Source organism: Notothenia coriiceps, unplaced genomic scaffold, assembly GCF_000735185.1.
Source record: "Notothenia coriiceps isolate Sejong01 unplaced genomic scaffold, NC01 NC01_scaffold00000184, whole genome shotgun sequence".
Taxonomy (NCBI): domain Eukaryota; kingdom Metazoa; phylum Chordata; class Actinopteri; order Perciformes; family Nototheniidae; genus Notothenia; species Notothenia coriiceps.
The window spans coordinates 20,508-44,336 of record NW_011332885.1 but is presented as its reverse complement, the minus strand read 5'-3'; the positions used below and the strand labels follow the sequence as shown (position 1 = coordinate 44,336).

General features: G+C 38.6%; 2 protein-coding genes across 3 annotated transcripts in view; one reads left to right on the top strand and one right to left on the bottom strand.

Moving 5' to 3' along the window:
* Window positions 1–13,131, top strand: part of LOC104947367 (hexokinase-1) — a 45,708-nt gene extending 32,577 nt beyond the window's left edge. For both annotated transcript variants that reach the window (XM_010773465.1, XM_010773394.1), the window contains 19 exons: window positions 1,469–1,617; window positions 1,701–1,820; window positions 2,037–2,132; window positions 2,525–2,624; window positions 3,263–3,446; window positions 4,322–4,477; window positions 4,586–4,673; window positions 5,186–5,331; window positions 5,490–5,682; window positions 5,776–5,887; window positions 6,424–6,572; window positions 8,145–8,264; window positions 8,502–8,597; window positions 8,692–8,791; window positions 9,186–9,369; window positions 9,487–9,642; window positions 9,853–9,940; window positions 10,327–10,472; window positions 11,983–13,131. In XM_010773465.1, the coding sequence (XP_010771767.1) occupies window positions 1,469–1,617; window positions 1,701–1,820; window positions 2,037–2,132; window positions 2,525–2,624; window positions 3,263–3,446; window positions 4,322–4,477; window positions 4,586–4,673; window positions 5,186–5,331; window positions 5,490–5,682; window positions 5,776–5,887; window positions 6,424–6,572; window positions 8,145–8,264; window positions 8,502–8,597; window positions 8,692–8,791; window positions 9,186–9,369; window positions 9,487–9,642; window positions 9,853–9,940; window positions 10,327–10,472; window positions 11,983–12,130 (2,531 nt within the window). In that variant the 3' untranslated portion in view covers window positions 12,131–13,131. The remainder of the gene's footprint in view (window positions 1–1,468; window positions 1,618–1,700; window positions 1,821–2,036; window positions 2,133–2,524; window positions 2,625–3,262; window positions 3,447–4,321; window positions 4,478–4,585; window positions 4,674–5,185; window positions 5,332–5,489; window positions 5,683–5,775; window positions 5,888–6,423; window positions 6,573–8,144; window positions 8,265–8,501; window positions 8,598–8,691; window positions 8,792–9,185; window positions 9,370–9,486; window positions 9,643–9,852; window positions 9,941–10,326; window positions 10,473–11,982) is intronic.
* A 1,175-nt stretch (window positions 13,132–14,306) lies between these two features.
* Window positions 14,307–22,901, bottom strand: tacr2 (tachykinin receptor 2). Its single transcript, XM_010773287.1, has 8 exons — window positions 22,704–22,901; window positions 21,925–22,073; window positions 20,846–21,141; window positions 18,145–18,339; window positions 17,180–17,330; window positions 16,854–16,973; window positions 16,215–16,291; window positions 14,307–16,139 (listed from the first exon to the last, which is right to left on the bottom strand). Exons 2-8 carry the CDS (start codon window positions 22,054–22,056, stop codon window positions 15,818–15,820), a joined length of 1,293 nt encoding a protein of 430 aa, XP_010771589.1. The 5' UTR covers window positions 22,057–22,073; window positions 22,704–22,901; the 3' UTR covers window positions 14,307–15,817.
* Window positions 22,902–23,829: the final 928 nt, after the last annotated feature.

The window sequence follows — 23,829 nt, the reverse complement described above, 5'->3', positions numbered from 1 at the left end:
TAAGGGGTCATTTCTCCCCAAAAAATGTTTTTTACTCACTATATCAACAGCCCCACCAAACATATTTTCCACCAGCCGCCACTGCTGTCCAGCCTTGTTGAGGATGGCTCTGTGTCAGGCTCAACGAGCCTTAGGTTTGCCCGAATGCCAACCAGTTTTTCCACTCTCACATTTGTGAGTCTGTTGCGAACCTTTGTGTGGTCTCAATAGCCATGCAGTAAGCAGTGTGCTATGGCATGGATATTCAACTGTACTTGAATGGCATCCGTTTGTTTTAGTCAAGATTATGCTAAAATATACTTTCCCCAACTATGTTTAAGTTCCCTATGAAGAGTCAACCTTCAATTTAGAAAATTCCCAGTTTATTCCCATAAATTCCCGTTTATTCCCGTGGAAAGTTTCCATCTTTGAAAATTCTCGGAATTTTGCAACCCTATTCACGAATAAGAAAAAAACAACCACGCATCCACAGCTTCGTGTGAATGTTAAAATAATTGAAAACGTCAATGAGGTCAAATACTTGGGAGTGATCTTGGATGCCAATTTGACTTTTGAAAGCCATATTAGAAGCATGACTAGAAAGCTGAAATATAACATTTTCAAATTTAAACATATTAGGAACTCATTAACCATAGAAGCATCGAAAACCTTTTTGCATGCCATGATACTATCACATTTTCACTACTGTATAACCNACCGATAACTTGTGGGTGTGTTTCCAAGGCGTTTGTCCGAGTTGTTTACACTCCAGCCTTTTTGACCAACGCGGTCAAGACCGTTTGATTCCGGAGAAACTCGGGACTGTGCTCGGTAAGGACGTTGTTCCCACCCTCGTCAGCTGTGACTTCTCCTTCTGAGTCTCACATTCCAAGCTACTCGCGGGTCCCTTCTCGGGTAACTGACTTTCCGAAATCGTTTTTACCGCTACTCCTAGTCGAACTTCCTTCTAACGTACACATTACCCTAAAAACCTCCCTCTTTCCCGAGAAAAGTAAATTGTAAGAACTTACCCCTGGAAACACCCCCTGAAGAACCTAACCGGCGCCACGTAAAAACAAAGTACAAAAATTACTCACCCCATGTGATTGAGGAATGGCATCGACATTCAAGTGTACTTGAATGGCATCTGTTTGTTTTAGTCAAAATTGTGCTAAAATATACTTTCCCCAACTATATTTAAGTTCCCTATGAAGAGCAAACCTTCAATTTTGAAAATTCCCATTTTATTCCCATAAATTCCCGTTTATTCCCGTTAATTCCCGTGGAAAATTTCCATCTTTGAAAATTCCCCGAATTTTGCAACCCTACTGATAATGCATGTTTTTCTTTTCCTGTCATAACTGTGCTAATAGGAAGTGTACTCTTAGGTAATATTAATAACACTCTCCTTAGACTTCACCCTCTCTTTCTTTCTTCTTCTTGTATCTTCCACTTCTCCCTCATCTTCTCACTCTTCCCGTCTCCACAGAAAAGGGAGACTTCATTGCGTTGGATTTGGGAGGCAGTAACTTCAGGATCCTCCGGGTCAGAGTGAGCCATGAGAAGAAACAGACGGTTCAGATGGAGAGTGAAATCTACGACACACCGGAGGACATCATTCACGGCACTGGAACAAAAGTAGGTTTATACTGAGATACACTCACTGACACACTCTGCAGCTCAGCCTGAAACATCCTCTCCCTCTCTCCACCTCTGCCCAGCTGTTCGACCATGTGGCAGAGTGTCTCTGTGACTTCATGGAAAAACACAGCATCAAAGACAAGAAACTCCCAGTTGGATTTACTTTCTCCTTCCCCTGCCAGCAGACCAAACTAGACGAGGTAAAACACAATTCATAATTGATTAGCAGATGCCGATGTTGTCTACTTCTATGTGACACACGACACTTTGCATCTGTTATCTTTTATTCAAATATCTGACGATTATACTGCAGTACATTTACATTATGAGTTAACCCAAGCCAAGTCTCCATTTAGCATCAAATCTATCTCTTTCCCAATCTCACTTTCCTGTGGCTCTCTCTCTGTTGTCTCCAGGGCTTTCTGGTAACGTGGACAAAGCGTTTCAAGGCCAGTGGAGTGGAGGGAATGGACGTTGTCCAGCTGCTCAACAAATCTATAAAGAAGCGAGGAGTGAGTCCTATCTTTGGTTTCATTTTCTGACCATGTGACGCCTCACTTCCTCATTCTGTAGTTACGTATTTATCTTTATTTATTGAACATTTTCTGGTACAGGACATACATCTTGAACACCAGACTTTCTAAATACAACAAACAAACGATACAAAAATAACACCACAGTTTACAAGTTTAAAATGACAATAATTTCACAAGCTTTATAATTATACCAAATATCCTTTGTGCTTTTTCTGTCACTACGTATAAATATATTTTTTTCTCTTTTCATAGAAACACTTATGGGAATAATTTTGAAATCATTTATTCTAAATCAAACTGGGATGCAGAAGGGCATATAACCATAAACCTTACTTACTTTTGTGTGTGTGTGTTTTCATTTCTCTCAGGACTATGAAGCTGACATCATGGCAGTAGTGAATGACACCGTGGGAACGATGATGACCTGTGGTTTTGATGACCGGCGCTGTGAAGTCGGCATCATCATAGGTACCTCAACAAAGATTCAAAAGTGTATTTGGCATTGTGGCACAACAGTTTGAAGAAACAGAATAGAGCTTGATTAAACTTTAAAGGTCACCTATTATGCAAAATCCACTTGTTCCTGTCTTTTCTACATCAACATGTGTCCCCTCTTCTTCATGTCTCTTCTACATAAACCTGTGTCCCCTCTGTGTAAAGAGTTTCTGAAAGTTTCAGGAAAAAAGATTTGCTCACTTGTTGTCCCGATCCATTTATATAAAAACCTGTCTGAAAACGAGCTGATCAGATTTTGGCCACTTTATGATGTCATAACGATGTTTTGGCTTGTGTAACCATTAGCCAATCACCAACCAAGGTAACCCCCCCCCCCCCCCCCCCTTATCACCTGAATCTCCTCCTAGAGCACCATTGAGTTCTTTTTAACCAGATATCTCTCAGAGGGGCGTGGGGAGTGGCTCCTTATTTTCATCTAAAGTAACAGACAGAGAATCAGCACTTTTGGAACAGGGCTGAAACAGAGGGGATTATGGGATGCTGCAATGATCTGTTTGGTGTTTGGAGCCAAACACTTCAGAGACATGTTTTGTATATATCTGAGACCTACAATATATTGACCTTTAAGGATATGTGTTTCTCTGTGTAAGGTACGGGCACCAATGCGTGCTACATGGAGGAGCTGCGCCACATCGACCAGGTGGAGGGGGACGAGGGCCGGATGTGTGTGAACACGGAGTGGGGGGCCTTCGGAGACGACGGCAGGCTGGAGGACATCAGGACAGAGTTCGACAGAGAGATAGACAGAGGCTCCATCAACCCCGGGAAACAGCTGTATGTCAAACCAAAACTGCTACACTCTTATTTTTGTTCTTCATCTATTGAATGAACTCCAGAATCAGCTGATGATCAGCTGTCAGTCTGTCAATTAGCTTTTGCTTATTGTTCTGGGTATGGAGAAAGTATAACAGGATTTTATTTATTTTGTTGTTTTGTCTGTCTGACTGTTTGTCTGACTGTTTTATTTATTTTTTATTTTTATTTTTTTACTCCTGTTTTTCCAATAATGACCCCCCATGTACATGTAAAGCGACCTTGGGTCCCCTGAAAGGCGCTATATAAATCTAAGTTATTATTATTATTATTATTATTATTATTATTAGGATTTTCCATATGGTTATTCATTTATATTTAAAAAAAATAAAAATAATAACAAATATTTTGTAACCAGGAACTTTAAGGACACCAGGGATGTACCTCCAACTTTACCTTTGAATGAATGTAGCTGATGTATGGTGTTATGGAAATCTTAGACCTAGTCAATACTGTGCGCTGTGCTTCAAGATTCCAGTTATACTGCATGTTTAAACAAGTGCTCACAGAATTCCAGCACTGTGTTAATATAACATGCAGAGATAACGGCATTGCTCGTTGTTGGCTGGATGCCTTAGTTGCTTTCCTACATGGGAGCCAAAGCTTTTCCTTTTTTTTAAGTAAGATGCTTGAAGCTTCAACGCAAAAACAGCAGCATTCTAAATCGTGCCATCGACTACGGTATTGAAAACCGGTAGAAGATGCTGCTAAAAACTCAACTAGTATCACAATTTTAAATCACTACCATTGTCTATCTGTTGGTCATTAAGTCATATTTAACAAAATATTTGTATATGTTTTACCAACCTTTCATTTTCCCTTTCCCTGTGTGTTAGATTTGAGAAGATGGTCAGCGGGATGTACTTGGGGGAGCTGGTCCGTCTGATCCTGGTGAAGATGGCCAGAGAAGGCCTGCTGTTCGAGGGGAGGATCACTCCTGAGCTGCTCACTAAGGAGAAGATCGAAACCAAACACATCTCAGCCATAGAGAAGTAAGTCACAATTAGTACAATTCTATGCAGTTAGATATGAAACTAAATCATAAAACTGTAAATGATATATTTCTAGTCCATAATGGCTTCTCTGTCTTTCCTGTTTAGGAGTAAGGAGGGGTTGATGAGAACCAAAGAGATTTTACAAAGACTTGGCGTGGAGCCCTCGCATGACGACTGCATCGCTGTGCAGCATGTGAGTATTGTTGCTGAAAAGCTTGTGAATCCGTTATTATTTTTTTTAGAGATGCCGCTTGAATAACCTTAAACTATAGTTATTTATATTGCTGCTTTTGCGAAAAGTTGCACTACAAGGTGCTAAACAATCATCTGAAAATGCAGCAAGGGTTAGCAATGATCATAGCACATTAAATACGGGTTGATAATGGATTAAAAAATATTGTAGTTCATTAAGATTAAAAGAAAGCTGAGGGTAATAACTAATGATCGAATTACTGTAGTTACTGTAGTTCTGCCAAAAAAACTATAATACAAATAGGATGAACAATGTTACATCATATAAGCACTATTGTTGTATTTAGGTATGTCTACTTTATATTATGTTATGCTTTTAAGCGCAAACAGGATTATAATGTACATGAATACTGCCATAATATGTGCCATCTGACAAAGAGTTTAATACAATCAAAGGAGCTTAGTTTACCTTATTCTTCAGCTGCTTGATGATTTTCTCTCCTCGTCCTTCAGGTCTGTGCCATTGTGTCTTTCCGTTCGGCCAACCTGATCGCTGCGGCGCTGGCCGGCATCCTGCTCAGGCTGAAGGAGAACAAAGGCGTGGCCCGACTCCGAACCACTGTAGGCATCGATGGATCTCTGTACAAGATGCACCCACAGTGAGTGGATCCAGTATTTGTTTATACAACACGCTCTGTTGGCACATCTGTTGAAGTACATTCTTGATATGTCAATGACCTTATTCACAATGCGTGGTGTCTTATGACTAAAGAAGTCTACATTTCTCAGCGTTTAAAGTCTCTTATGTGTATTTCAGATATGCCCGTCGTCTCCATAAGACGGTCCGTCGTTTGGTGCCGGACACTGATATTCGGTTCCTCCTCTCAGAGAGCGGCAGTGGGAAAGGAGCTGCCATGGTAACGGCTGTGGCCTATCGCCTCGCCGAACACTCACGAGAGATCACCCAAACACTGTCTGAGTTCCTCCTGTCGACCGAACAACTGCTGGAGGTAAAGACAGATACATACTGTAGTGTGTGTAGTATGTGTGTGCGTGTCTTTCACTGTGTTACTACTGCTGAATATTCTCCTAAATGTTTCCAGGTTAAGAAGAGAATGAGGATAGAGATCCAAAATGGCCTTTCAAAGAGCACTCAGGACTCTGCTACTGTCAAAATGCTGCCAACCTTTGTGAACAGCACTCCTGATGGCTCAGGTGACACACACACACACACACACACACACACACACACACACACACACACACACACACACACACACACACACACACACACACACACACACACACACACACACACACACACACACACACAAATGACACACCATGTTGAACCTCGCTCTGAGTGAGAGTCCACTCCTTATCCAATAGTGATCTTTTATGACTGAAATGTCATACACATTTAGCTTACGTCACTTTTGCAAACGTCAGAAAGTCATCATCAAAAAAACTAATTTATTTGAATAAATACAAAAATTGCCAACATTAACAGCAAAAGTAACATTTAAGAGGGAGAACCTTCATGTTACAAAGCAGTAGAAAATGATTAATACCAAAGTGCCCAAGAATAACATGGAAAATCTCCAAAAGCAGAAGAATTTATATTTTTACATTGACGTCTTCAGCTATTCCTTTTCCAGAATTGCACAAGGCATATCCCTCAGGTGTTAGTATGTTTGCCATGGTTACTGGTTTATTTATGTATTTGCTTGTCTGCTTGCCTTGTTGTCCAGAGCATGGAGACTTCCTGGCGTTGGATTTAGGAGGAACCAACTTCAGAGTTCTGTTGGTAAAGATTCGTTCAGGCAAGCGGAGAACCGTGGAGATGCACAACAAGATCTACGCTATTCCTCTGGAAGTGATGCAGGGCACAGGGGAGGAGGTGAGATCCAGAATGCCTCACTTGACCCTGTAATATGTGTTAAACTGGGGGGGGGGGGTAAACATTGAACTTGACCTCTGGAGATTAGGGCAGTTAGGGAGGACGTGGGGTATGAAGCTTGGTGACTTGGAGGTAAGTGGATAGGATGGAAACAGCAGGCTTAGAATTTCGTTGACCGTGTTTAAACCGTACATTTGAACTTAACTCTTGTGCACCGGCCGAGGCTAATCCCTTTTTCACCTTTTAATCCTCACTATTACCCCTCCATGTGTTTCCTTCCTCCTGAGATACTCCGGACAAGAAGCCAGAAGGGAAAAGGCACTATTTTTGTGAAATGTTTTCACTTATTTTGTTTAATAAGATTATTCTTCGGCTCACCCAAAACAAGCATTTAGTAAAACAAACGCTCGGACCATGTCATATTAAATATGAAAACAGTTCATATAAATGTAATGGCTTAAATCCTCTCAACGCCTCTCCTCTGAGTTGAGAATATTGATGGCACTCGGGAGGAAGGACTTATTGAAAACATTTGTAGTTGCATATGCCAGCATGCTCACTTTTTTTCATCCGTTTTGTAAAGGTTAAAGCTTTTCTATTGTATTTGTATAGTATATATAATACAGCATTCTAGTATGTATTGTGTCCTTTAAGTGGTATTGTTGTTTATAGGGTCAACTATACTTTATGAAGCGGACAATTGTTTTCACAAAGCATCAAAGTCAAGCATATTTTTCTCTAGCCACACCTCAATCTGTCATCTTATAACGTGTTTTCTATCATCGATCCAGGATAAGATATCCTGTATGGTGTTAAATAACTGATAAAGGGTTGATCAGAGTACAATATGCTTGTAACTACTCTTCAGACTATTGCTGTAAATAAGAATGAACTTGCCTTGTTATGTTAGTGACACAAACAACATATTTAACAGAGGTCCACCAAATTCCACCTTTCCCTTTGACAGAGCGGCACAGCCTGCAGGCAAATTATATAACCGTTCTGTAAGTTCAAACCTCTGAAAAATGTAAATGACAAGGCTGCATCCACAGTCATATAACACTCATTAAAGGAATACACAAAGGGATGATTTGTATATCCACTACTCATCCCATGTCACCTTGAATTCTTTAAGAAGACTTTTTTGCATGTTGGTGAAGAATCTTAAATATAAAATTCTTGAAAACAATAAACACGTTTTGAGTATTAAGTTTGTATCACATAAAAAAGGACACTGTTTCTTTTGGAAAATGTTTGAATAGTAAAGTAAAGTCAAACTAATGTGTTGGGAGCTGTTTAAGCATGCAAAAAAAATCTATTAGGTCATTAGGGTGAGTAATCGGTATACAAATGGTCATTAAGTCTGTCATTGTATTGCTTTAATTTGTTCTATAAAGTCCTACTTACAGTATGGTTAATTATTGCCTCACATCAAATTAGTCCATCCAGTCATAAATATTTAAGTTTTATGTCGAAAACGAATGACTTGAGGCCAAGAATTGAGCAATTTTTGAAAATGTTTTTATTATAAATACTGTTGTTTCACATATTGTCATATATTTCCTCCTCCAGTTGTTTGATCACATTGTGCAGTGTATCAGTGACTTCCTGGACTACATGGGGATGAAGAACACTCGTCTTCCTCTGGGCTTCACCTTCTCCTTCCCCTGCAGACAGACCAGCCTGGACGCTGTGAGTGATTAAAACATCCTTCACTTTTAATTGGCAAAACTGTCTCTTACTTTCTTTTAAAATCCGCTGGGTTACAGTCCAGTGATAGCACACTTATTACCAGCTGCATCAAGAGAAAGGCCCTACATGTTTCCAAAATATCAGAGTATAATATATGAGTCCTGGGCAGACCATGAGATCCTTAGATCCTACGCAAAATATGACTTACATGTTACTTGTTTGTGTGTGTGTGTTTAGGGAATCCTTGTGACATGGACGAAGGGCTTCAAGGCGACAGACTGTGAAGGAGAAAATGTGGTTGGTCTGTTGAGAGATGCCATTAAGAGGAGAGAGGTATGATATGAGGAGCAGCAACATGTAGTTATACATGCTCTGAATGATTACAAGTGGACTGTATTGTTGCATCATTACATGTTTTCTTCTGTAGGAATTTGAGCTGGATGTGGTGGCCATAGTGAACGATACAGTGGGAACCTTGATGACCTGTGCCTACGAAGAACCCACCTGTGAGATTGGACTTATCGCTGGTTAGTCTTCCTTATATTTACGCATTCATTCGAAAGGTATGCAGCCAAAACGATGAAGGAGCTAATAAAACAATGGCCAATAGTTGGGGAGAAACACTGAATTTGTCGAAAAAAGAAACGTATAAAGTATGTGGCTTACAGTATGTTAAATAAAAACGTACTTAATCGTACTAAAAATAACAGGCAGATCATAGCTGATGCAATATTCACTAGAGAAAAATCTATTTTCTTCATTGTTAATGTCATGCAGTTAACATGCTATGAAATATCCATTAAATATGTCACTAAACATTAGTCGGGGTTGTCAGTTTACTCTATAATAGAAACGGGGTCCCTTGAGGGAAATGGTTGGGACACTTTGCAGTAAAAATCTAACATGTCCTTCTGTTTCTAGGCACTGGCAGTAATGCATGTTACATGGAGGAGATGAGGAACATTGAGATGATCGATGGAGACGAGGGCCGCATGTGTGTCAACATGGAGTGGGGGGCTTTCGGAGACAATGGATGCCTTGATGACATGAGGACAGAGTACGACCGCGCTGTGGATGACTTATCCCTGAATCCAGGCAAACAAAGGTTCAAATCCACACACACACATCTTTATCTCCTGCACTCATATCCGTATAGATTACTTCCAATATGTGTGGATGCATCTATATGTTTATTCATATGCACGCTATATGTGTTTTACAGATATGAGAAAATGTGCAGCGGCATGTATCTCGGGGAAATTGTGCGAAACATCCTGATAGACATGACCAAGAGAGGATTCTTGTTCAGAGGACAGATCTCTGAAACACTGAAGACCAGAGGCATCTTTGAGACAAAGTTCCTCTCACAGATAGAGAGGTAAGAAAAAGAGCTCTTTCTTAGTGTTTACGGTTTGTGTCTCTAAACTGGCTGTGAAAAACACCAGATCATTTATAGTAGATTGCACTGCAACTAATTTATTCATCTTTAAGCGGATATATTTGTAGTTTAAATTGCTGTTTTGCTACTGAACTACTTAAGTTAATTTCCCCTTTGCTCATCATCTATGTCTCTGTTTTTTTCTTCCAGTGATAGATTAGCTCTGCTGCAAGTGAGATCCATCCTGCAACACTTAGGGCTGGACAGCTCCTGTGATGACAGTATCATAGTCAAAAGGGTAAGCTATATCCAAATACAAATGTTGGCAAATAAAAACTAAAGCACACAATCATGTTTAACAGCCAATCCATTGTCATGCTCAACCATTGATACTCATCATTCAATCAGTGGAAGTTATCAACACAAATCAAGTGTCCTTACTGACGGAGATGGAGTTTGAAGAGAATATTCACACTAGCTCTGAACTGGCCATGCAGTAGATTTAACGCCTCCCTATTAGACTGCATTACATTTAGCGAGGTGTACTGTTAAAGAAACCATGTGTATTGGACTATACATGGAATACACATGTTAAGTGACATATCTTTTCTAAATGAACACACTGTGACAGGTTTGATCCGTTCAGTGTTGCCATAATAATAATGTTTTCATTATAATTTACAGGTTTGTGGGGCAGTGTCCCATCGTGCAGCTCAGCTTTGTGGGGCAGGGATGGCGGCTGTGGTCGATAAGATCAGAGAGAACCGAGGACTGGACCATCTGGACATCACTGTGGGCGTGGACGGGACCCTCTACAAACTACATCCACAGTGAGTTGAATTCATCAACAACAGACTAATTACTCAACTGCCAAAGAAACAATGATAGGAAAGGCCTTTCTATCATGTCCTAAATCGCCTTGTTTTATGTTCTAGTAGTAAGGAATAATTGTATGAAAGATTTACTAGATAGCACAGGTAATTTAATTTCATATCAGTGTTTTTGCTGTATGTATGGTCAGATATGTGATTTCCCATTTTTAACCAGCTGCTTTCAGCTATTCCAACTAACTGGAAACGTACATTTAAAAAAGATGGAAACCGACAACAGGTCTGTACACCTCATACAAGAATAATAATTTATAATCACTGTTTACAGATACAAAACAACAGCTGATTCATATTCAAGAATCTTCCAACTGAAGAATTTTTACAAGATTACCACTACAAAAAAAACACTCAACACTTCTAATATTGAACCGTCAGCATTTTGTAGATTCTGTGAGGAGGAAGAGGAAGACCAGATGCACTTATTTTGTTATTGTCCATACGTTGCAAGACTGTGGACTGAGATTCAAAATTGGCTTAAGACACTTTATATTGATTTTGTATTTACTCCCTTTGGTGTTTCGTTTAGGCTTTTGGATGAGGACAGTACACAGTTAATGAATACAATTATCCTTCTGGCTAAGATACTTAGTTTTAAAACTCAATCAAGGAAAAATCTGAATTTAAGGTGTAACAATCAGCTCTAGCGAAGAGTGGGATAAAAAGGAACTATAACTATAAATATGCTTGCCATGTTATGGTATGTGCTTTTGATGGTATTGGACTGTCAACCTATTTTTCTTGTTTATGAAATGTTGAAGTGACCTACTGACTGTATTTTATTTGTTCTGTTATTGTTATTGTAGTGCCAATTTCTTATATTACTTTATATGGTAAAACCAAATGATGATATTATGCTGAGAAATGTTTGGTCAACTCGGCCTGTTGTATCACACGGTAGCTCTCCTGCCAAGGTCGTACCTGGAGAATGCGGCTCTCCCTATGAGAGCATTGTAAGATAACAGTCAGGAGAAAGAGTTATCTCTTTCTCTTCTCTGCACAGCAACAGTCCTCTATAAAACACACACACATTTGCCCCTGTGTCCACTCCTGCAAACGACTCTGTACTTTGCATGACCGTACCTACAAGCTTGTATAAAGAACTACTAAGACAACTCTGTTTGCTTTCACCAGTTTATTATTGATTACTCTCATTGTACATCTTTACAGTATTGACGAGGTTAAAATATCCACGACATTATGTCCATGTTTTGTGTCTGTAGCCTGTACAATTAAAAGAAACAAAGATAGGAAAGGCCTTTCTATCATGTCGTAAATTGCCTTGTTTTATGTTTTAGTACAGTGAACAAAAATTGCTATTCAGAACAACAAGCAAATGTGAACAAAGACCGGCTCAACCAGTTGTAGAAAACAGATATGAGAAGAGCCGCAGGCCAGTTTAGCTTAACAAATGAACACTTAACATGATGTCAAATCTTTTGTCTCTGTCTAGTTTCTCGGGGGTCATGCACCAGACGGTAAAGGAACTGGCTCCTAAGTGTAACGTCAACTTCCTGCTGTCAGAGGACGGCAGTGGGAAAGGTGCCGCACTCATCACAGCCGTGGGGTGCCGCTTAAGACAGGAGCTGAGCAATAAATAGAAACTACCTCTTCTGTCTTCCTGTTATCTCCACACTTTACCGTGTCTCCCTTTTCTCCTCCCTCCTCTTCTTTCCCTCGTCTTCAGCCCTTGTTCAGTCAAAGTATCACACATTAGTGCAGCTGCTTTAGTCTGTCTAAATGACAGAGAGGGAGATAGTTTTCTCTGTGGTGTTAGATAGCAGAGGGTCATGCACTAACATATCTAACAATACTCAGACTCTTATGTTTTTGTGTTGTTTGAGGTTAAACCTGTAGAGATCAAATGCGAACATTCAGCTCCTGTGAAAAAATGTAGCTATTAGAAAGATTCACACGCTCCTGTAATGATGAGCTGTTTATCATCGCCATCTGGAGGATTCCTCTGATGATTGTAGTCTGTTACAATATACCAAGTACAACAGGTTCCAGACTATTTCCAAAAAGCATTGCGGAGAAACATTTATCCTTGCAACATGTGTAGTGGATGCAGCGTCATAAAAACCAAAAGCTTCCAAAGTGTTTCCACTGTCTCAAGACGGATACGGGATATGAGATGATATATAAATGTGTAATAAGATTAAAGGGAATATTTTTGCTTTGAGATGTCTAATATCTTACCCAGAAATGCTACAATATGTTATATATACATTGTTGCTATTTATTTTATTTTTGTATTGCGCAATGTTAAAATATATTGAGGCACACAGTCCAAGTCCACTCAGCCGGTACTGGTCCTGTAGCGGAGGATTCAACAATCTACTCGAGGGTAGAAAGGAGAATCAGAGGGACTTTAACAATGCTTAATCTGCAGGGGATGTAACGTGCTTGCTAAATGTGTTCTACTTGATTTACTTTGTGCTGTACTGTAACATATGTCCAAAGAGCACTTGTATTTCACTAAGTAGAAATCCTGTTATTGTCTCTCGTCACAGCTACTGTATGTACGCTCTGGTTGTCTTAAGAAGTGCTGGTTACCCTCTTCATCACAATAAAACTCACCAGCTACTTACCGTAGTCAAAAGCCATGAAACAGGAATGTGATGCGAACACAGATGCCACTGGAACAACTTTGGCCAAACTGCTTAAAAAGAATAAGGTAGCTGAAACTTGAAGGGGTATTTAAACATTTGGAAATATTGCTTCTCACTCACTGTACTCCGTATCGTCCTAAAGACTCAGAAAGGTGTTAAAGTGAACTACTCTATGGCTCATTCAAGTAACACAATTATTGCAATGTAATTTGTTTTTATCTGTGATAATGTATAAATGATACTTATTGAAAGACTGGCGACTTTATTCACTGGCATTTATGTGAGATATTTTCATTGTAGGGGCTAGCAGGTTCTCTGCACATTAGAGCACAAAATGTTTTAACATAGTGGCACTGTATAGCTCACAGGTAACTGTTAATGGTGGTGCACAGGATGTGAGATACTACAGTACATAAATGGCTACATTTGTTAGGTTACAAATGGCGACCTTGAAAGACGCCTATATAAATAAAATGCATTATTAATTGCTGCTCTGTTACATTAAGCACCCATTTAAAACTGCTACAGACAAAATGAATCCTAGCAAATTACATTTTCATTCCTTCGTACTACGCTGCTCTACTGTTGCCAGGGTAAAGATGGCCAGCCACTCCAGCAGCTATACCACCTTGCCTTTAGATGTTCTCAAAATTAGAAAAGTCTGAAACTTTAATCTTGTTTTCTGTGTTCACAAAACCCAGACTGTCTGTCAAACACTGTCAGTCAATAAATAAAGACAAACTTGTGTAAATACAACTAAAGAGTTTTAATCTATTTAGCCAAACATGACTGGATTCTGCTTACAGTACTGCAGCTCTAAAGAACAGGTCAAATATTCAATGACATATGCATACCTTGTCTTAATTAAAATGATAAGGGATGCATATGTCATTGAATATTTGACCTTTTGTTTAGAGCTGTTGTGGTTTTACTTGAAGCCAACAAATAAATATGTCTTTCTAAAGTTGTGTTTTCAGTTAGTTGGCCTAGGTACATTACAGCAAGACGTACTGTAATGGGTTGTTGGTGTGTTCAGAGGTTCATTAAACAATGAAGTAGCTATGAGAGAATGTAAGTAAAAGTGATTTAAAAACAAAGTAGCACCGCCCATTTGACCCCTGTGTTACATTTGAACAAGAGGAGAACTGAGGGACCATTACACGCACACTCACATTTATTAAACATATTATCAACTTTTATTTCGGCCACAAACTTCTACCCTGCTGATTTCTGTAGACAACAATACATGTTTCACTTTGTCGCCTTACTTTAAAAAGTAAAAGTTGTCACAAGAAATGAAAAGGTTTTCTCTCCATTCTGAAATGTTGACAATTACAAGCTACATTATTTACAACATTATCATCATACTAAATGTGCACAAACATATCACCTTATTTACATTTACACTTCATCAAAATATGTTACATAATACACTCAATAGATTACATTTACATCACATTTGTCTAATTAGCAGCACTTTTAATTTGTAATGTGTACTCTACTCCACCATGAACATAAAAATATTAAAATATTACAGTTGTAGGAACGTGTGAAGTCACAATACACGAGCAACGTACTGTTTGAATGCACACTATGTGAAAGACATGTTTAAAGACTGTTACAATAAAAGATACATGCTCACCATATAACTGATAGTAAGAAACATCCAGCAAAGTCTATAAAATAATCAAGGCTAATTTTGCTTCTAAAATATTTTATAATCAGTTTTGTGTTTGTTTTGTCAACTGAAACTGTAAAGATAGGTGATTAGAAAATCAGTTCATATTATAAATAGCTAATTCTGTGTCTTTCAATGTAATAAATTGAGCAAGTTGTAATTAAACTTTTGTTCGACTATTTCAAGTGACAGGAGAGTAACGTCTTTAAAAGCTGCATTGATACAGCAGAGCTCCTCAGACTCATATTCTAAACTGCAAAGATATCCCCTTAATGAAGGTGTTATTATAAGCTCAAGGCAATCCCACACTAATAACAAGAGCTAATCAGCACATTGGTGCTAACTTTGAACACCAGAAAGCTGAACAAACATTGCTTTAACTATGTTACCAATAACTTTACAGTTACAAGCACTTTGTGTCTTAAGATTGGTGAGACATATGAAATGTCCCATGTCGAAGAAAAAACACATTATTAAGGCTTGCTGCTGATGCCAGAGGACTTCTCATCCATTGTACGTTGTTGTTGAAAAGAAACATCACAAAGACTACAGTTTCACACTCTGTAGATATCCACAATTTACAGTTTCTCGAAGGAGAAGCGTAGTTAGTGAATGTAAATGATAGAGGGAGGACAAAGGAAAAAGGCTTCTGTAAGATAAATGAATCATGGATGGATTTATCTACAGACGTTTTTAAAAACAGCAAACACTAACAATGCGAGAATAAAACTCTTGTTTTCATTCATGCAGATGTAGTTTCTTCACATATAACTCTATTTCCATGACCACTTTGGTATTAACAGCAAAACATCCACCTGTCACATTCATTGATATTCCTCTTTAAACGAAAAAAAAGGGTTATTGGTCCAAAGCCACATCTAAACAACTCCCACATGAAGTCACCACCCTGTTGGATCTCCCCTTTTGGATGAAATCTAATTATTATCAGCTCAAAAACCCAATTATTTTCTATGGTGATGTCCTCATCATGTTTGGTTTCAGTTGTTGTGCTGTAGAAGTGTGTCAGCTGGAGATCTTGTATCTGCACATGTGCTGCTTGAGCTGTATGTGTTTAATGATGTTTGTTTTTTAAGCTGCATGCAAGCATCTCTTTCTGAGTTGATATCACTGTTGATAGCTGCGTTTGCGTCAAAGGCGTTGGGTGTTTTGATGGAGGTGTGTATGTATGTACTGTCTTTGCGGTGGCTGCGGCTCATGGTAGCTCTGAAGGTGTGTGTGTGCTGCAGCTCCATCCTGTCCTCCTCCGAGACTTTGATGAAAGGACACCAAACAAACGCATGACGGAAACCAGCACGAAACCTGCAGAGAGAGGATCATTCGTTTTCTAGCCCAAGTTTTGGGATACTGGAACTTTAGTGTGAATATGTCTTTTACCTTTGGTTTAGACAGCAGTATATGATAGGATTGTACATTGTTGAACTCATCGCCAACCAGAATATAGCCAGGTACACCTGACAAAGAAAGGAAACATGATGCCCAGTTCATAAATCAGAAAGATAGAGAGCAACCTTGGTAGGCTCAATATCTCTCTTTGTTATAGGAACTCGACAGCAGTAAATATAAACTGGTGGGTAAGATTGTTAACTCTAAGAAGCATAATAGACCGCCAACAAAAGCAATTCCATGATTAAATGATGATGAACAGCTGTAAACAGCAAAGCCTGGCCAATTATCTTCGATTAAAACATCCCCTCTACTCTTGTTTGAGTTTGTCCCCTTAGGCTGTATAATATAATAAACCTGGCAAAATTAAATTTGAAAATGTTCTTTAATTCAAAATGTACAGTCTATTGTACACGTTTAGACAGCTCAGGTGTTAAGGAAAACATTATAGTACACTTAAACATGAGAGGCAAGGCTTTGCACCAAGGACATGCATTCAATGACTGTTACATTTATTTTATTTTATGTCATGTTTTCTCCTCAGTGCGTTGAGACCAAAGATACTTTCCTGTCTTGGCTTCACAATAAAGGTTGTTACATTTTCAAACAGGCAGAAAGGCAGCTGCTCACCTGTTGGATGTAATGCTGTTTATAAATGTCTCTGTTAAAGGATCCCAGTATGAAGTAGATGTGGTAGGGCAACCAGCAGAGGGCAAAGGTCAAGACCACGACAACCATCATCTTCACCACCTGTCGGAAATCACAGAGAGAATAATAGCCAATACATATATAAAGCCAATAATGTCATATTTTAAATTCACTCTCATGTAATTGTGTTCGATTCACCGTTAGCTTTACTTAGCCACGGTTATCTGAGCATTTTGAAAATAGTGATAATGTGACATCAGAAGACTAGAACTGTACTTTATGACAGTATACAAATATAAGAGTGTGACCTTTCTCTTGGCAGTGATCTGGCTGTGGTAATGGTCCCTCGCCTCTCCAGGGATGTGCCCACCCCATAATGACTGACCCACTAAACTGTAGGTCACCAGCATCACCAGCAGAGGGAGCAGGTAGATCAGCAAAATCACTGCAAACTGATAACTGCAGAGGGAGAAACAGACAACAAGCTTCATTTTTTTAATGGTTTCAGAGATTGTTAGGGGTTGTGAGCCCAGATTGTTTGTAGTGTCCCTTTGGTTGTGATATTGTCTTCCAACAAAGCTTTCTAAACCAACTCCATTAACGGCCTCAGCAACATTTAAAAGCGACTAAACAATCTTAACCTTTAATTCAAGTCAATCAAGCCTGCATTGGTTAGTATCAGTGAGTAGTTGACAGATAGTTTTTGGTTTAGATGTATTATAGCAACTGAAGGTGTCCAACCATGGGATTGAAAAACAGAAAACAGAGCTGTTCGTTTAGCATGAAACACTTGAAATAACTTACGGATAAGTTAAAAAAGAAAGCAGAAAGAAAGTGAGGTCAAAGAAAACTATTTCTGCTAAAAAGTTAGCAATGATTGAGAGTCAGACCTAAACATTTCAGATGTGTGTATCTCACACTGCACTGTAACTTTGTTATTCATGTTTTTTTATCTTTGCTTTTGAATGAGTATTTTTAAATGCCCTTTTATAATATGTTTCTTAATGCTCTTAATGTCTTTCATTTTTGTAAAGCACTTTGAATTTCCTTGTGTTGAAAGGTGCTATATAAATAAACTTGCCTTGCCTTACATAAATGTTGGCTTCAACTAACAGATGTTCAGAAATATGTGAATTTTAATAACTTTTGTACTGATTTGCATGACTGTCCCCTTAAATGTGAGTGCACCTGTCATGCAGACAATATCTTTGTGCTGATACATTTCTGTTAGCCTATACACCTTCCTTGTTGTAAATGTCTGCCGTTTCTTCACCTTAGTTGATGTGTCCCTCCATAATCGTCCGGCCAGTCGACCATGCACACAGTTCTGGGGTAGTAAAATATTGTCACGCTGTAGTAGCACTGAGGGAAAGCCAGTAAGATTGCTACGATCCAAATGAGGGCGATCACAACCTTCGTAGAGGTGGAGGAGAGGCGGGGCTTCAGAGGGTGGATGATGGCCATGTACCTGACACAAGATAAAAAGGTTCATTTATGGAGTGTTTCATTTAGAGTATGATGTTATAGGAACAGACCAGAGTGGTTCCTAAAACACATCTTCTGTGTGCGAGCATCTCTGCCATATAAGTAATTCTTCTCTTTTCATTACTTGAGGTTGTTAATCATAATCGCTGAGTTTTTCTTCTTTGAGAGGCTTTATCAAAGTCCGGTTTTAATACATATCATTTATATTTAATTGCATTCTACTGTAGATGATAAAGTGGTGGTTTCGTCTGTGTTGCCTTTCTCTTTAATCCATTATTCTGAACACATTATTCTCGGCCCTAAAAGCTTTATGGGCTTTAATTCTAACTGAAAATGTTGAATAAAATATCCATCCCTTTTTTCATTTATAAATCATATCACTAACTCTGAATCATATGTTAGTAAAATAACTAAACCGTTGATCTGCTTTAGAAAAGAGAGATCTCCTTTACAAAGAAATGAACAGCTCTATATTTCGTGTGGTATTATTTCAAGGTTGTGGGCATTTTGAGAGTTATAACAAAGAGGCTTTTTCATGACCAAACCTGCATTTTATACATTTTCTGTCTCTGTCATTATGTTAGTTTCTGTCTTTCTGTTTGTGGTTATGTCCTGACCAGCTGCCAAAGTTATAATATGATATTTTATTTCTCCCTCCATGTCTGTGTATGACAATGTCATAATCATCTGAAAAAAGACATCTTGTGTAAATGTCTCATAATGACTTTATGAAATCAACTGAATACACTTTTATAGTGAACTACAGGAACGTGCCTTAAAACTGATCGTGGATAAAAGCTACTGTGTGTATTTTTTGTAGAATTGGACAAGAGGACAAGAGCCTTAACGCATGAAGAAGTAAATGTGCTTTATTTAAAATAAGTAGTGCCCTCTGGTGCATCACTCAAGGCGATCTATCACTCATCTTATACAATCTAGTTATATTATTTTACTTAACAGCCTTTCTCAGTATTATCACCATAACAGTCAAATGATTAAACTATAACTATAAACCATTCCTTTGAATTATTCACGACTGACATCATGAATGTATTGATGGCTTCTGCAACTATTCTTAGCTCAAATGGATTAAGACTGTGTGACTTGCATTTGATTAGGTTCATTGAAGATGTTTCATTGTCTTCTGTTTTTGTTATTTTGTAAGGTCAGCTGAGCACAAATTCAAAGATAACTACGTTTAATTTGTCATCTAAATACAAATAATAAAATATACTTTATTATTTAGATTAAAAGGTTTCTGTGTAAAACAACCAATTTTCAGGTCTTTTGCATACTTTAAAATGTTGACTCTCACTTCCCTTTTTCATTCGCAGATTACTCTTAAACCAGTATTTTTGGCACTATTCAAATCTATATATAAAGTCTATGTTCTTATCACACACACATTTGAAGATAGGTGGAACCTGAGGGTTGTTGAAACAATATGGAGGTGGCAGAGTATTACCTCAGATTTTCGATCACGTTTTTCCATGATTGATTGTTTTCTGCCGGCTGCTGCTCCTGAATAATGTCTCATAAACTGATGACTTCACACATTTGGGAACGATTATGGAGGAGTTATTTAGGCATGAGCAGATATAACATCCTTCCCTATTAGCCTTTGGGTCATTCATCACTACATCTGTCCTGAGCCAGAGGGGCTTATATCATGTAAATGTCGATGCACTCATGAAACTCAATGTTACTCTCTCCTCTAAAAAACGGTATTAGTATGTACGTAAGTGCATTCATGCTATCAAATGCTGCCTAATACAACAGCACTGACATAAATGATAACTTTGTGAAGTTTATAATGTTCATTTGGTGTTGACACTGTTTCAGAAAGGTGTGTATTTAACACTACAGCCTTTATCTGTAATGGTATATGGACTGTGCTTATATAGCACTTTATCGGGTATTTTTCACCCATGCAAACCTTATTCATACAGAGGAGTACCACTTGCTCTAGGGAAGCTAACATTCATACACACCGTTGGCCATGCCATCGGCAGCAACTCAGGGCTAAGTATCTTGCCCAAGGATACATAGACATGTACAAAATATTGTATTTGCCCTTATTCCAAAGACCATAGTAGTTTTCAACACAGTTTGTACTTATCAGCCTGTAGAGTTAACACATGTATACACTATAAGTACTGTAAAACACATCATAGAGTAGTAATGGACCAGTTGAGTGGGTTATTTACAAAAACAACTTGGTTCTTGCACTGCAGAGTTGACTGTTTCACTAATTGGTCATCTGTCCTTTTTTACACTTTGCATAATGTAGTTCCTAAATGAGGCTTCGCAAGAGAAGAGGATGAGTTCTTGCTTTAGAGCCTATACTTTCAGGTACAACATAGTGTCTTAAGTACTTTGGTTCATTGTAATGGCAGTTTGGATTAGAGCAACCACTTAAATATCATGTAACTCACAAATGAAATGTTAAGTCAGACCTTATCTGAGGTTTTCTTAGAGCTCTCTCTTACCTGTCCACTGCGATGGCAGCCATCGAGTAAATCGACGAGAACATGGCCGTGATGGGGAAGAAGTTTTGAAACCGGCAGTAGCCGAGGCCAAAGTACCAGTCGTTGTGAAGTGCGTACACAAAGTTAAAGAGAGTGTTGAAGGTTGCCATGGAAACGTCAGAGAAAGCCAGGTTGACGATTAAGTAATTGGTCACAGTCCTCATACGTCTGTGAGCAAGAATAATCCAGATCACTGTCACATTGCCAGTGATGGACACCAGGATGATGAGGGAGTACGCCATAGCCCACAAAGCCACCTGAGAGAGGAAGAGCGGATGATAGAGGAAAATAAAAGTTAGGAAAGTAGAGAAAGAGAGGAGAGGAGAAAGGAAAAGAGGCGATAGGAGAGGAAAAAAGAGAGAGAAGAGGAAAGAAGACGAAAAGGAAAAGAGGAGAACGGAGAGAGTTCAGAAGGAAGAGGTGGAGACGTGGGAGAGACAAGTGGAATTGGATACTTATAGAGGACAGGCAAAGAAAGAAGAAAAAGGCCGGAAGTAATTAGATGAGAAGGGAGAAGAAGATAGGAGAGAGGATGGAGGAAAGGAGATGCAGAGAGGAAAAAAGTTTTGTACATATTAATAGATCATTTTCTGCCCTTTCATTCTGTCCATAAAGCTTAATGTGTGGTCTCGGTTAAGTTTGTGTTTGCATAATATTTATGTAACAGGAACAATGTACTCAAATTATTAAAATTATGATTTTGTTATTAGTATTACAATCAAATGTATGTATGTTTTGTTTTAGCTATGAGTCATTTCCATCTGCAGTACCTGGATAGGTACACACAAACTATCACAAAAGGATCACTATAGACATGATTTATAGATTATTCACACATCCTTAAGGACCGACTTTATCACCTTTGACATATTTACAAAACATTTTTTTAGCATTAATTATTTCATAAAACCTCTTTTAATATTGTACTCTTTTTTCAATTAATTCTGTCTCGTTTGATTTGATCCTCTAAACGGTTTCGGGCTCTGGAGGATGCACTAAAATAGGAGTTCAAGTTGTATCTCTGATCTTTATCCTCCCACCTGCCAGTCGGGCTGCTGGAACTGATTCCCCGTCGTCTCGTTTCCGTCCTCCTGCCAGTCGGTGGTCACGGAAAAAGGCCATGAAGTGGCCTCCATGTCTCTGTCGGCGTGTTGGATTCCCTCAGCATCCATATTCTACTCCCTGTCACCTGGTAATAGAAACTTTACGCATAACGGTATGACACACAATGAGAGTTACAGGTAAAATGACCTTCATCTTCTTCTTCGCATGTATAGAAATGTCAGATTTTACTTGAATTCGAAAAATATCATGTTAATATATTCTGTAGCACATATTTTCACTTTTGGTTTTTAGATATGATGAATTATGTTACACTTTTTAACCCTGAAGTATCAATGCATTTTCGATATGAGTTAGTCACATCAAGTGTTAAATTACAGTAAGAGAATGTGGCTTGCTTGCTTAGTTAATAATCATACATCATATCACTATTATGGCAAGTTCCAGTCCACTGATAGCCTATCTTACAGTAGCACATGTAAGTTAAAAAGCGTTTTCTTGTTTAATAAATCAGGCTTCACTTTGTCACAGCCCACATTTGATTGAAAATAGGTTTTAATATTTATTATTAGTAAACATATAATTATCTGCCATGAAGCACTAGCTTTTGGCAGACACCTTCACTATTTTGTTTGCCACAGTATGCGCAACAGCCTGCAGCACAAGTGATGAATTCACAGATCGGACGGCACAGTGAAATATGTTATATACACAAATGAGATAGCCTCAATCAGATGTTTACTTTTATCGCTCTTACCTTTCTTATAAACGCGGTTTATGCCTCGTTGTTAGTCTTTTTTACATCAGTATCCATAGTTTTTAATGTCCAGGAATTAGATTCCTTCTGCGTAATGGACAACCAGGTCCATCAGGTAATCCATCTCAAGACATCTCTATACTCTCAACTCTCTCTCTCACACACACATATACACTTTCGCTCTCCCTCCTGGCGTGTGCAACAGCTGATTACGGTACAAGCTGCTGAGAGTGACTGCAGACGCACTGACCAGCAGGCACGCGACTTTGCGCGTGAAGCAGCGCCAACTGCATCTAGAGAGAGAGAGAGAGAGAGAGAGAGAGAGAGAGAGAGAGAGAGAGAGAGAGAGAGATAACCTATTGAAATTAGGTAATTAATTAAGCATACTTGGAGACGTGCGTTGATTGTGCACGATTCAATCTAAAACAAGAGGAGTTAAATAATAACTAAAACAGCAGAAGGCTGGCAGCTTGGTTGTAAACGACAGAGCCACATGAAGCCTGGTTTAAAAATAAATAAAAGGAAAGGAAAGAGAGAGGTATATTTCATCCCCAGTCCCCTGCTGTTTTCTGCAGCCATCCATTTCCATCTCCCCTGAAATGCTAAAGCACTTGTCTATACTAATAGTAATAATTTGTCTATTCTCCTCTTTTTTTGATGCAGCATAGAGTGAGAAAGACATACAGAGTGGGGTAGAAATGTAACATACTCAGTGTTTATTTCCTGTTCCTCAGAGAGAAAGGGAACTCTCTAAAAGCCTTGTTATGACATTTTCATTATGAGTTTGTGGAAATAAATGCTTTTCTCATATTACAGGCTAACCTCAAATCTCCAGTGTCTCTGTATAAATCTTAATAAATGGAGTTAACAGAATGTTTCATGAATACTAAAAGTCTGATGGATTTGAACATCTAATAGACCTCAGCTCTAAGAATGTTATAGGCCTATCGCACCCTGTAGTATACATTGCACTAGATCTGTGAATTTTGCATACAGTACACACAAAATATACTTAATTTGAAACAATATCTGCAAAATGTGTGGAAACTGTATATATTCCTTCTTTTATTATTCTATTTCCTACCTTGTCTTATTCTGTTCTAATTAAAAATAGTTGCATATATTT